At 36.7% G+C, this 12,489-nt stretch overlaps 2 protein-coding genes across 3 annotated transcripts; one reads left to right on the top strand and one right to left on the bottom strand.

The window, feature by feature from the left end:
- The first annotated feature begins 262 nt into the window (after positions 1-262).
- LOC116118880 lies at positions 263-2,615 on the top strand. Its single transcript, XM_031404835.1, has 2 exons — positions 263-416; positions 720-2,615. The coding sequence occupies exon 2, from the start codon at positions 862-864 to the stop codon at positions 1,924-1,926; it is 1,065 nt and encodes a 354-aa protein (XP_031260695.1). The 5' UTR covers positions 263-416; positions 720-861; the 3' UTR covers positions 1,927-2,615.
- A 960-nt stretch (positions 2,616-3,575) lies between these two features.
- LOC116118883 (protein SYM1-like) lies at positions 3,576-8,386 on the bottom strand. 2 transcript variants are annotated; one of them, XM_031404840.1, is made up of 4 exons: positions 7,937-8,386; positions 5,546-5,759; positions 4,213-4,337; positions 3,576-4,052 (listed from the first exon to the last, which is right to left on the bottom strand). In XM_031404840.1, exons 1-4 carry the CDS (start codon positions 8,297-8,299, stop codon positions 3,963-3,965), a joined length of 792 nt encoding a protein of 263 aa, XP_031260700.1. In that variant the 5' UTR covers positions 8,300-8,386; the 3' UTR covers positions 3,576-3,962. The 2 variants fall into 2 exon arrangements, with proteins under 2 accessions (XP_031260700.1, XP_031260699.1); XM_031404839.1 differs by having other exon boundaries at positions 5,537-5,759; positions 7,937-8,385.
- Between the last annotated feature and the right edge of the window lie 4,103 nt (positions 8,387-12,489).

Genomic DNA, 12,489 nt, shown 5'->3' with positions numbered 1-12,489 from the left:
ACCACTAAATTTGATTACTTTCTTTGGTTTTGATGTATTTGAGTTGAATGCTTAGTGGGTATTTATTTTTCTCTTTTTTATTAATAATTATTTGTTGTATTATGATTTTAATACTTAAAGAAGTTGTAGATAAAGAGTTTGGAGTTTCATATTTCGATGTTTATTATCCATTATTTTGTAAATGACTTTTGGAAATTTGTCTTAGTTGAATGTGTGAAATCTAAAGCTGGGTTTTTTTAACTGTTGTAAATGAGAAGAAAATAAATTTTCTCGAAAATAGCTCTGTTTGGTCTGTCTCTGTTAAACATAAATTACTTCAGAAACAACAGACAAAGAATCGATCACCCAAAAAGTTATTAAATTTAAAAAATTCTAAAAAAATTAGCCAGATTCTACCTCAGCTTCGACCTATCTTGGTACGATTTCTCACTTAATCTTTTTTTTTTCATTTTTCAATTAGCTTTTTGGGTTTTTTATTCCCATCGAAATGTCAAATGGGGTTCAATTGATTTTGGAAATCGCTGCTTAAATTTGTCAATTTTGTTTACTCTTGTTTGTGGTACTTTTCTCTTAATTTACTAAGAAATTTTGATGTCTTGTGGTTTATGTGTGTTTTTCAAATGCTCTGAGCTGTGCTTGAGCAGAACTTGTTCTGGGATTTTTTTAGGTCTTTCTACGTATTGGTCTTTTGTATTGATGGAGTTGTGTTTGTTCTGCAGATTGTATTATCAATTCGGGATTAGGAGTTCAAGTTTTGGGTTGAAAAGAGTGTGTCGTATCTTCTGGCTTTTTGCTTGAAAGTTCAAGATTTTATGTGGATTTGGTTTAGTTAAATTTGAGGAAATTATTTTGTACAAAATAATGGGAAGTCTAAACTTTTCTCGAATTGACACTTTAGACATAAAAGCTCTGATTTTGAAGAAGATAGGGCAGCAAAAAGGCGAGAGCTACTTTGATCAGCTTAGCAGATTTTTTAGTTTTAAGATTAGCAAGTCTGAGTTTGACAAATTTTGCATTACGATTATTGGTAGGCAAAATATCCCTCTTCATAATAAGTTCATTAAATCGATTGTCAGGAATGTGTGTGTAGCAAAAGTTTGGCCACCCACATGTATCAAGAAAGTAGGAAGCAGCCTTAATGTTAAAACTGTAAGTGGAAGCCAGAGAAGTAGTCTTCAGTCTCTTTATCGGGATGCATTTCCCCCATCTCCTCGGAAGGGTAGGTCTATGGTTAATCGTGATCGAAAATTTAGGGACCATCCTAGTCCATTGGGGCCTCTTGGAAAGCCTCAAAGTATTGTTGTTGGTGAGGAATCAGTTTCCAAGGCACAAGAGCAGCAAAGTGCAACTGAATTGCTTTCGCTGGGTAGTAGGCCTCCTGTTGAAGTTATTTCTGTTGAAGATGGAGAAGAGGTTGAGCAGGCAGCTGGGAGCCCAAGTGTTCAAAGTAGAAGTCCGGTTACTGCTCCTCTTGGAATTTGTATGAATTTTGGTGGAGCTCGTAAATCTATTTCTAATATATCTATATGTAATGACTACCATCCAATGACATGTCTGAACAGTGCTGAGCTACCTGATACGAGATCATTAAGAAGTCGTTTGGAACAAAAGCTGGTGATGGAGGGAATTAGTGTCTCGGTGGACTGTGTTAACCTGTTAAATAATGGGTTGGATGTGTATCTGAAGAGGTTGATTGGGCCCTGCATCGGTTTGGCTAGGCCAGGGTATCAAAAGGAACACCTGGAACCACAAATTGGTTGGCTCATACCCAGTTTCAATGGTATGAGGTACATGCAAAGGCCTACTAGATCCAAGTTTGCATCTATGTTGGACTTCCGAACTGCAATGGAGTTGGATCCCAAAGTACTGGGAGAAGATTGGGCAATCCAACGTGAGAGGATTTGCTTCCATGCTTCCGAAGAATGAAGGAAACGTCTTCTAAATACAGTTTAGAAATTGATAAGATTATTTCGATAGGAATTGATGATTCAGTTTTTGAATCAATTATTTTACCTTTACGTGAATGTTGTTCTCTATCAACTATGGAGTTTTAACAAGCATTGACCCAGAAATAAGTTGCAAAAGCTGTCAGAAGTTTGGATCAGGTTGACGAAATATCATTTGAATGTCAGCATTGATGTCTGTTGAGAAGGGGAACATGTCTATACGATATATGTTTTTTAGATAGTAATAGAAAACTCTGTTTAGGTTTTCAATCCATTCTTCAATAACAATCGAATTCTGCTTTTCCCCTCTCATGTACCAATATTAGAATGAAAGAAAGCATTTTTCAGTTGTTCTTACTAAATTTAGAACTAGATCTGGATTATGGATTCACTTTCCCTTATGAAGGTAAGTTGTTACAACTATTTTACTTTTGCTTTTTTATCAGAGCTGCCTAACTCAGTTAAAGATGTTGTAACGAATTATAAATGAAAGGAAACAGTCTTTCCCTTGTTCTTATGGTTACAAATCCACGTTAAGACAGTTTTGTAGTGAATAATTAGATTTTAAAAGCTACGTTTAGGTCATATGTCAATGTCAGTTAAGTTCAAATCTTTGAATAACTATTCTTTCAGCTGGCAACTTGATTTACCGTATTAATTTTGCATCTATGTTGGATGAGTAGAGATGGTTGAAACTCTATAATGATGCCTTTATCTCATATTTTTCTCGTCAAGGAAATTAATAAAATTTTCCTTCGCGTTCAAACTGTGACACTCCTCACTATTGTCTGTTGATCTTATTACCATTCTAACAGTCGAGATCAGTTTGTGAATGAAAGCACTTCTTGTTTGGTTTGTGGTTGCAGTCTTCACATTATTATCCAATGTTTTGCCAGAGAAGTCACTGGAACTAAGTTTAATTTAAAGTTCTTCAGAAGGCATTTCTTAGATTGAGGTCTCTCTCCAGTGATCCTTAGTACTAGAATGCAATTCCGATTGAAGCTCCAATATGCTTGCATTCTTTCACAGGTGAGTTTTTACTTTACTTTTCACTTGCAGGATAAATAAAAACAGATTACCTCATTCACTTTACTTTTTTTTATCAATCATTTAATGCACAGGAGTGGGAAGGTTTGGACTTGTTTCAGGGACTTCAAAGAATTGATCATGATGATTAAGCCATCAGGTTTTCCATGTAAAACTTGAGTCAAAAACTGGGAATTCATTCACGTTGCTGAAACTTAAAACAAATACATCAATGAATTAGGAAAGTCATGACCTTGATCCTCCATTTAAGACTAGCAGCAAAGTTGCAGTGGTATGTCAAACACATGCCTGAGATGAGGTAAAAGTCCACCGGTGAAGGCTGGGTTAGTATATTACAGATTTCGGTCGGAATTTTATTAGATACACATTTCTTGTTAGATTAACGAACATTTCAAGTTAGTTCAAGATTGATCTTCATCTCAACTCCCAACTGTTTCCAAATTCCACCATACTCAGAAACTCAGAATATGAATATTGAATTTTTGAACTCTTTTCTCCTGTTGTAGTCTACTATCAGCTAAGTTTAACCCTAATCAATAACTGCCAGAGGAAAATTATGATAAAAAAGATAACTGGGAACAATTTTAACATGAAAATGATGTCTATTATAGAACCCTGGAATGTCTTTGGTGAAGAAAAGTAGAACAATACTTGAGTAACTTTCAGATTAAATTTCTAAAACACTATTACCCAACTACTTTACAACCTTTTGATATTTGTCCATTTGCATTATTTCAAAGTAAATGTTGTTCTTAAAAAAATTAATTAATAAATTGGAAAAAATGGTTGCAGCATGATCTATATCAGAAATGGATTGAGCTCATAAATTTCTGCTTTAACCTAGCTTCTGATGCAGATATTACAATTGCCAAATGCCAACCCGTGATGACGGTGAAAAAGATTATGCATATAAGACTGCATGCAACCACCAGCTATTCCAAGTAAATCTTGATCTTGAGGCTATTTCAATCAGCTAGGAGCTGAGCCAGCTTTGTCGAGGCTTGCCATGTATGTAATATAGATAGTCCATAGATATGAAAATGAATTGCTCACCAAGGGCTGTCAAAATACAACACCACCAACAAACTCACAAGTGAGAAAATCGGTTTCATACCATGAAGGACAGCAAAGAGCTTGATGATGGGCAGAGTAGTCCCAGCTAAGCCCTTGGCCCAAGGGAATAACAAAATGCTATAAAATCAAAAACCTCATCACATACCTGTAAATGAACAGGGATGAATCTGAATGTGATAAAATCACATAAGGGCCAGTACATGACGCCATTTATCATGGTAGGAAGCAAGTCTCGTTTTAATCGAGCAACAATCTCTTCCCCATTCTCACCTGAACAATCATTAGTCATAACAACTACTTAGAAATGCAGCGTATATGTATTCTATAGAACATACCTTGGTGGCTTGGTTCTCTTCACAAAAAATGTTATAAGTATATTTTCTTAATTGAAGAGTATTTAGGCATATCATTGAAACACACAAGTTAAAAGAAGATACAGAAACTTGTATGAAACAGATATTTGCCTTCAAACAGCATATCCACTATCAACTACAAAATGTTTAACCCAATATTCTGAATCAAAAACTCAATGTGACCAGTGGCTGGCTGGTTTACAATTTTCACTTTCTCGAACAAACCTGAACAGAGCTTTTGTTTTGTTAGACACAGTGTTTGCATTTATACTACTAATTAAGACTCAATTAACTTGGTTCAAATTCAATGCTTACTTGAAGTATTTGAAAAGATAGATTATAATATTTTTATTCAACTAGACCGAATTTCCAGCATCAAAACATGATGAACTATAGACTGGAAGTTTGACGCATTTATATTGACATAGTAAAGTATACTGGTTCAGTTCATGATTTTACATAATAGTGTCAGACAAACAAATGCCAGTAATGATCATTTTAGTAACTAGTCTGGTTTAATGGTAGTGTAGATTGGCAGTTATTCTACTCATAGTTTATGGTTTCTTTGTCATCCACATACATGCATACACACATTGAAAAACCAATGGGGCACTTCGTAGTTTGTACAGCTTATGATGTAAAAACTGCACAGCTGGTGTGACACAGTTGAACAACATGGTTGGTTTTAAGCATTGTACCATGTGATGGTAGTGATTTGTGACATCACCAACAATTTTTTAACTAATAGATTAACACATTTTGAATAATTAGATCTAATATGAGATATTCCCTAAATCAAGTTTGGCATGTTGAATGTAATCTTAATCCTGAAGGATTAATTGATCCCAGCCCCATACCATATGACTTACTTACAATATGCTTCAAATTCAAAAACTGCATGCTCAATAATAAGGTAGGAACATAAGAATCATGAAATGCTAAGAATAAATTTGCACATAAAGATTCCGAAAAAGCAATAATACTTATTGAAAGGCAAATTTATTAGAAATAAATTGCACGATATGCATCAGCTCAAGTATATATCAGAAGCAGCAAGCATCCATGCAAAGCAATAGTCATCTTGTGAAATTTTAACAAATTAAAAATCCTGTGTACCTTGCAGACCTGCATTCACGGATAAGAAAACGACTGTCATAAAAGGTCCATAAAGTAACTGTCCCATGGCAATTTTCTTCAGTGTGGTTATTAGATCTCGCTTAGGAAAGACTTTCGACACGAAGTTGAACCAAAAATGTAATGAGGGTCCTAAAACTATCATCCCATATCCAGCCATACGTAATGTCCTCACCAAATCGAAAGGGTTTGAAGATGAAAGAGTCTGAAGAAGATTTGACAGTAAGTACCATTCACAATTTAGAAGTAAAATGACTCCAAATTAATGTGAAGAAATATTTTACAAAAGGAATTTTTTGTAAGTATGCACACAAGAACAATATAGTATAAAAGGGCTATCCATAATCATATACATATATCTATTAGGATAATTCTATTTATAATGTCAAATAACACTGTTTGTAGATCTTTACAATAATTGTAAGCAGAAAGCACCATAAGTAGAAAAACTAGTTGTGTTGAAAAGAAGAGGAAAGAATACAAGCAATAACATGTAAATTCAAATACAAAGATTTACAGATTAGCAATGGTAATGAAAAGAAATCACCACAATAAGAACAGCCAAACAATTTAATAGTCTAGATGCAGAAAGGGAAGCCACAAAGCACATGGATAAACAAAAATCAGCATCCAAATACAATCCAGAAAATTGCTGCCAATCCCTTTTCAATAGCCTATCATCTCACTTTCTACCATGGAGAGGGGAACAAATTACAAACATAATTCATAAAGAAGAGTCAGGTCTCTCAATCTGTTTTATTCAATAAATTCAATCACCTCATGAGGGACAAGGGGTAACTGAAAATCTTAACAGTAACAACCATAATTTGTAGCAGCCATTCATTAATGTTTTTTTTTTTTTTTTTTCTTCTTGAGATTTAAAAATTCTGCAGACATTGATTGAATCTGACACTCTAACCACTAGTTCTCTCACATCCTATAGTTGCATAACTATAGCCTTTCAACTTTCCAAATGTGTCATCAAATGGCCTCCACAGAATTCAAGTCCTTGCACAGGTTTTAATGATGCACCTACTCTATTATTTCAAAGTTACGCATCCCTCATTGTTTGCTATAATATATGCACCAAAGGTTCAAAGTTAAAATAGTGTAGAGATGACATGACAGACTCTCTAACATTCTAAAAGCATCTCTATCCCGAGATGCTACATCACTACAGTAAACCATAATACAATTAACCACAGTAAACTAATTAGTTCAAGGCTAATTAAAGTGCCAGCATGTTTAAAACTCACACTGAACTTAGGGCATGGACAGAGCCAGCATAGGTCCAGGAGGGTTGACCGTCCTGAACTTTTGAAACTTTTCTTTAAGCTAGTGTTGGATGGCTGATTCCTTAGTGCCTTTTAACCGACTCCATCAATGTTTCCTTGAAGGACTACATTTTACTTCTTCTACAGGCCAATTAGAGTCGCAATAATCAAGATATATCGCACCCCGAATATTTCTATGGTTTTTCTATTTATCCCTTCTATATTTTGAGCAACATCTTGGGGGGAAAAAATAGTTGATCAGATTAAATGAAAACTTAAGATATATTACGTGATAAGTTTTTATTATTAGTATTTTTGTTGATTAAGTTTTATAATTTGCTAGATCTTGCCCCTCATGGATCATACTCCCAGCTCCGCCAGTTGGAAGGCTGCTTGCACCATTATTCTCACCCTTGAAATACATTTATCTCCCACAGGTTTAAGCTCGTGTTTATGAGTTAAAGCTAACAAAGGGAATTACAATCACCCTTAATATTTCCAATTGCTAGTTCAAGCTCACACATGGTATACAAACCAATGATCAAACAAGATGAATAGGTCAATCATGTTCAAACTTTGCTTGCATTTTATCCCTAGTTTGAAACTAGGGCATTATAGAAATTTCATAAACAATCTCCATTATAGCATATCAGTATCTACCCATCAATTTGAATTTGCACATTCTAACGTCAAATTTTGTTAGCCATAAAAGACCAACTCAATCCTCCACAAGAAATCAAACAATACCAAAAACATACCCAACAAAAATAAACTAACCCCTACCTATTGAGTTGAATTGAATTGAGCCAGCATTTTATTTCATATTAATATGAACACTAAACTAACCCCTACCTATTGAAAAGTTCAAAGATGGTAGGGTTTGACGAGTTAAAGAGCAAAACAAAATAAACTTTGAGTTTTCCAAGGTCAAAGCAAAAATGCTAAAAACAGTCCAATTTCTATCCTTTTATCTTAATTTTCTCATCAACCAAACAGAACCGAAACACAAATTAAATTTTCATACCACAATCAAATCACAGAAGCGAAGAAAAACCCACAACTGGGTAATCATTTTAAAACTCGTTCACACAATAAACGTTTTAATTACCTGAGACGACAAATCAGCCGCGGTATAAATAAGCGCGCAGGTGATACTCTTAGTAAGCACAGGCCGTGACTTCACCATCCCCAAGTACCACCTCACGAACCCCGCCTTGGAGGACAACGACGCCGTTCCAGAACTAAACGGAGAAAAGGCGGAAGAAAACACAGAAGGAGAGACCTCATTGTATTCCCTCACGGATTTCCTCCAAAAATGAGGGAACTTGTTGTAATCTCTGAACTGCGCTTGGTTTTTAAGCGTGTATTGGTGGATTCTGGCAACTGGGTCTGTAAAAAAGTCGGTGAATTTCTTGTTGTCCGACTGTAAAAGCTGGGAAATAGTAGAGTTTCTCTTGAGAGCTGCTCCCATTTTGGATTGAACGGAGGGTTTGGAGGGTTTTTTTTAGTTTTATGAAGAAAATGAAAGAGACGGGTGGTGGTTGTTACAAATTCAGACGTGGTTTGTGACTTGCGTTTATATTCCGTTGATTGGTGGGCTTTGAGAGCAGTTTTCGCGAGTGTGAATTCGCATACTCGCTTTTTGACCCGCTAAACCCATGCCTTTGTTTTTCTTTGCTTGGCCTTGGTTCTCCGTTTAGTAGGCCGATGTTTTTTTTTTTTTTTTTTTATAATATATAAAATAAAATTTTGATTTAATGATTGTTGTATTATTTATAAGAAATTAAAATTTTATTTTCTGTCTTCTAATTGTGTGTTCATATTAATATATAATGTTTCCAAAATGTTATTAAGTCAACTTAACTAGTTAACTAGGGTTAAAAATATTTTAAATAATGCAAAAAAAATTATTTTCATGCGGAGATTTTAAATTTTATAACATACAAGAAGTTTTAATAATTCGTAATATTTTAGAAAAAAAATTATTAAAATTAAATGATCATTTAAAAAAATCTATCATAATAACTATAGAAATAAATGTAATTTAGGTAATTTTACTAATTTATGACTAAGAATTCATATGAAAAATATTTGTTTAAATTTATAGGATACAGAACTTATATGTCTTTTGGAAAAGACGTGACTGCCTGGTACAGCGAGTGTAAATTAATCCTTGAGGCAGCGAGTAGGCTTCGCCAAATGTTTGAAAACTTAAAAGTGCCAGCCAAACTCCAGGACTTCTGGTTCGCCATATCCCTCTGTACACGGGTCTTCATCTGCCATCCATTACGCGCCACGTATCACAAACTTTACACGTCGCATTTAGACTTCTCATTCAGACTTGATTTTGCTGCGATGCCCCTTTTTATTTGAAGTCCTTCAACCTTTTGCTTTTTCACCATTGCCCCTTTTCTTGAGAAATTTTTCTTTATTTTTTTAAAATTGTGAAATATATTAGACTTGGGAAATCTCTATAAATGAATTATTATTTTTTTACAAATCCAAAATAAAACCCTTCCACATCTAGTATGAGTTGAAGTCAATCACATGATCTCATATCATCTTATTAACTAACTTAGGAGACCTGTCACTATTAATATTAAATTTGTTTACGTTTGGCTTAATCCGTTTGATTCAACAAACAATAAAACAAATATACGTAATACACTTTTTTTTATGACCGAGGTGTTCAGGTCAGTTTATGCTCACTTCAACTAATCTCTCAAGATTTTAGTACTATCGACCTAGCAAAAGCTCTAATGACTACCTCTATTAGCAACCGAGATAGGTCTTGTGTGAGCAAAAAATCGTAACAAGCCTTGTTAGGCTCAAACACGAAATAAGCAGTACATGACCCAGTGTCACGACCCAACCCCGATTGGGCCCATAGTCGAATCCACTCTACAATTCAGCCCATTCCACAAATCGAGTTACTTAACAAAATGGGCGATTCGACAACTAAGCCCACTTGGGCTTAAGCCCATCGGCCCACGGCCGCTCCAAAGAACCCAGAGTTTCATTCATATCCTAATTCGTGTATACCCTATTTCATCTACATCATAATTCATCTAAGATTTCAAATCTTACATGAATTAAGACTCCAATTCCTACAAAGGCAAGTAAATAAAAAATTTCCTATTTACTCAAACTCCGCCATTATGAACTCAAAGTTCTACTAGGATTGAAACTCCTAGGCTCATTATATAAACAAAGGCTTGACCTCTCATTATGGATTCAATCTCAATACCACTTACTTGTTCCTAACATTCTTGCTCCCAAGAATCACTGTCACCTTTGTCATACTTCTAGTCTCCGACGAAACTCCTATAATCTTTCCTCCCTTTAGCCTTCACTAAATTACCTTTTTCAATCTCGCTGACTTAAGCGTCAAAGTGCCTACGACAAACACCACACCAATATTCCCAGTGAGCTTCGCACTTACTTCTTTGTGTGTACAAATCCAACAGATCGTTAATAGCCTCAACCTCATAGGATTCGTCTGTTCTTTAACTATAGATTTTTACCGTCTATAGTTTGGCGCCAACCATGGGGCCTTTGACAATCATTCGTCTGTCAAATGACCTGCTTCACGAAAACTCCCATCATGACTAGAACCATTGAGACTCCCTCGCTCGACGTCAAGGCGTAACTTGCTCAACTCACTACTCTGATGCAACAGAATGCTAACAAAGTTCAAGCGTTGGAAGTCGAGAACACCACCATCCAGGCCGAGAACCACACTCTCCAAGAGATAGTCAACTAGTTCTATGACCCCAAATTCACACCCGGCCAACCCCGTAAAAGGTTTCATGTCTTGATCAACCCGATGCAAAACCTTTTGACACCAGATCCTCAACCATCCCACCTCCAATCAACCATAAACAACAACTCAACTCCAGCCATAACTAACCCCTCTAATATAGCCATGGAAACTCAACCCTTGGCAACCGACTTTCCTCATACCACAGACTTACTCGTCTAGTTGACACCATTCCAACAATTCTAGACCTCAACAACCTTCAGCCTCTTAATCCATCAGCATATAGCCAGTCGTTACATCCACTCGGCTCGGCTCAACACAATGCGTCTAGTGGCACCCCAAGCTTGCAAATGACCCTTAACATCGACTTGTTGTCCACTGGCACCGCCTTGAGCGAGCATTGGCTAAGTAAGTAGAGGGCATAGAAGCCACGATGCAACACATCCCTAGAGTACCCACTCTAATGAAGAAGAGCCTACCTAAGGCTAAGCCAACTCACCTCTCACACTTGTCTCACGTATTGAAACACTTTCCTTCACTCAACTCGACTCGGTTTGACCCTCCGCCACTTAGCTCGGATCATGCTTCAGAAGTCCACCGAAGGTTCTCCTTCCTCAAAGGGTACAAAGTAGGTTGGTGAATCTTCACAGTCCAACCCACAGCCCAACTTCTTTGACTCGACTTAGCTAGGCTCCACTCTTCCAATCGGCTTGGCTTTCATTCATCTAATCAGCTCTGCCTCTACTCATCTAGTCGGTTCCGTCTCCACTCTTCTATTTAACTCAACTCCACTCATCTAGTCAGCTTAGCTTCGCTTATATAGTCAGCTTAGCCACAATTCATCCAGTCAACTCGGATTCCAATCATCCAATTGGCTCTATCTTTGCTCATATAGTCTAGTTTGTCTACACCCTTCTAGTCAGCTTAGCCCCGCTCATCTAGTCTACTCGGCCACCACTCATCCAGTCGACTTGACCTCCATTCATCCAGTCAACTTAGTCTCCATTCTTCCAGTCGACTCGACCTCCTCTACAACCCCTCTGATACTTGCCCCGACGTTCTCACTCAAGTTTATCACAATGACTTCGATTCCCTCTCTAATACTCCCCTAATGGGAATCTACCTCCTCATTCCACTTGGCAAATAGAGTTCCATCATCGAAATCCAAGCGACATCTCGACATACTCGACTCGACTGGAATTAGCCTCAATCTAATCGACGTGATAGCAAGCATATTCGACCTCTAACCTGTAAAGTTTCCTTCCCACACGACCTAATGGCAAGCTAACATGCAGAACAAATAACCTCCTCCTCTAATGGACTCCCACTTTACTCAATGTAGTGTTGACCCAAAAAACCGACTTCCACTTGACAATAACTCAATTAGTTTAAGTTCTCTGCTCTACGCCAACAAGTTGACTCAATGAAGGTCAGCTCAGTCTAAACCTAGCACCCCAAGGGTACTACACTTAGATTGGGGGGATAAAATATGATAGCACAATAGCTCAGGTCGNCAAGTCCGATCGGCTAGAATGAGGAGAAGTCATGTAGAGCGGGAGCGAGTCCCGGCCGTACCTCCGGTAAGATGAGGCCGTGACTACTAAAAAGAGTTAATAGAAAAGAGTTATGAGAAGGAGAAAATACATGAAGTATAAGAGAGAGAGTAAACGAGAATTGTAAGGAAACAATTAGAGAGAGGGAGTTATGGGGATAAATGAGTAGATGATTTACTTACTGAGCATTAGTTGTGCTCACCCAATTGTTTTCTATGTTTTTGCAGGATCTAGGTGAGGATACAGTCAGATACAATCGGATGGACATCGGCGGGCGAAGGGAAATAACTACACTGTCCACCTTGTTTTGATACTTTTGTACATGATACAACTTTTTGTATAAAGAAT

The sequence above is a fragment of the Pistacia vera genome, unplaced genomic scaffold (genome assembly GCF_008641045.1).
Source record: "Pistacia vera cultivar Batoury unplaced genomic scaffold, PisVer_v2 Contig861, whole genome shotgun sequence".
NCBI classification, from domain to species: Eukaryota; Viridiplantae; Streptophyta; class Magnoliopsida; order Sapindales; family Anacardiaceae; genus Pistacia; species Pistacia vera.
The sequence above is the reverse complement of the archived record's forward strand: the minus strand, read 5'-3'. Positions and strand labels throughout refer to the sequence as shown.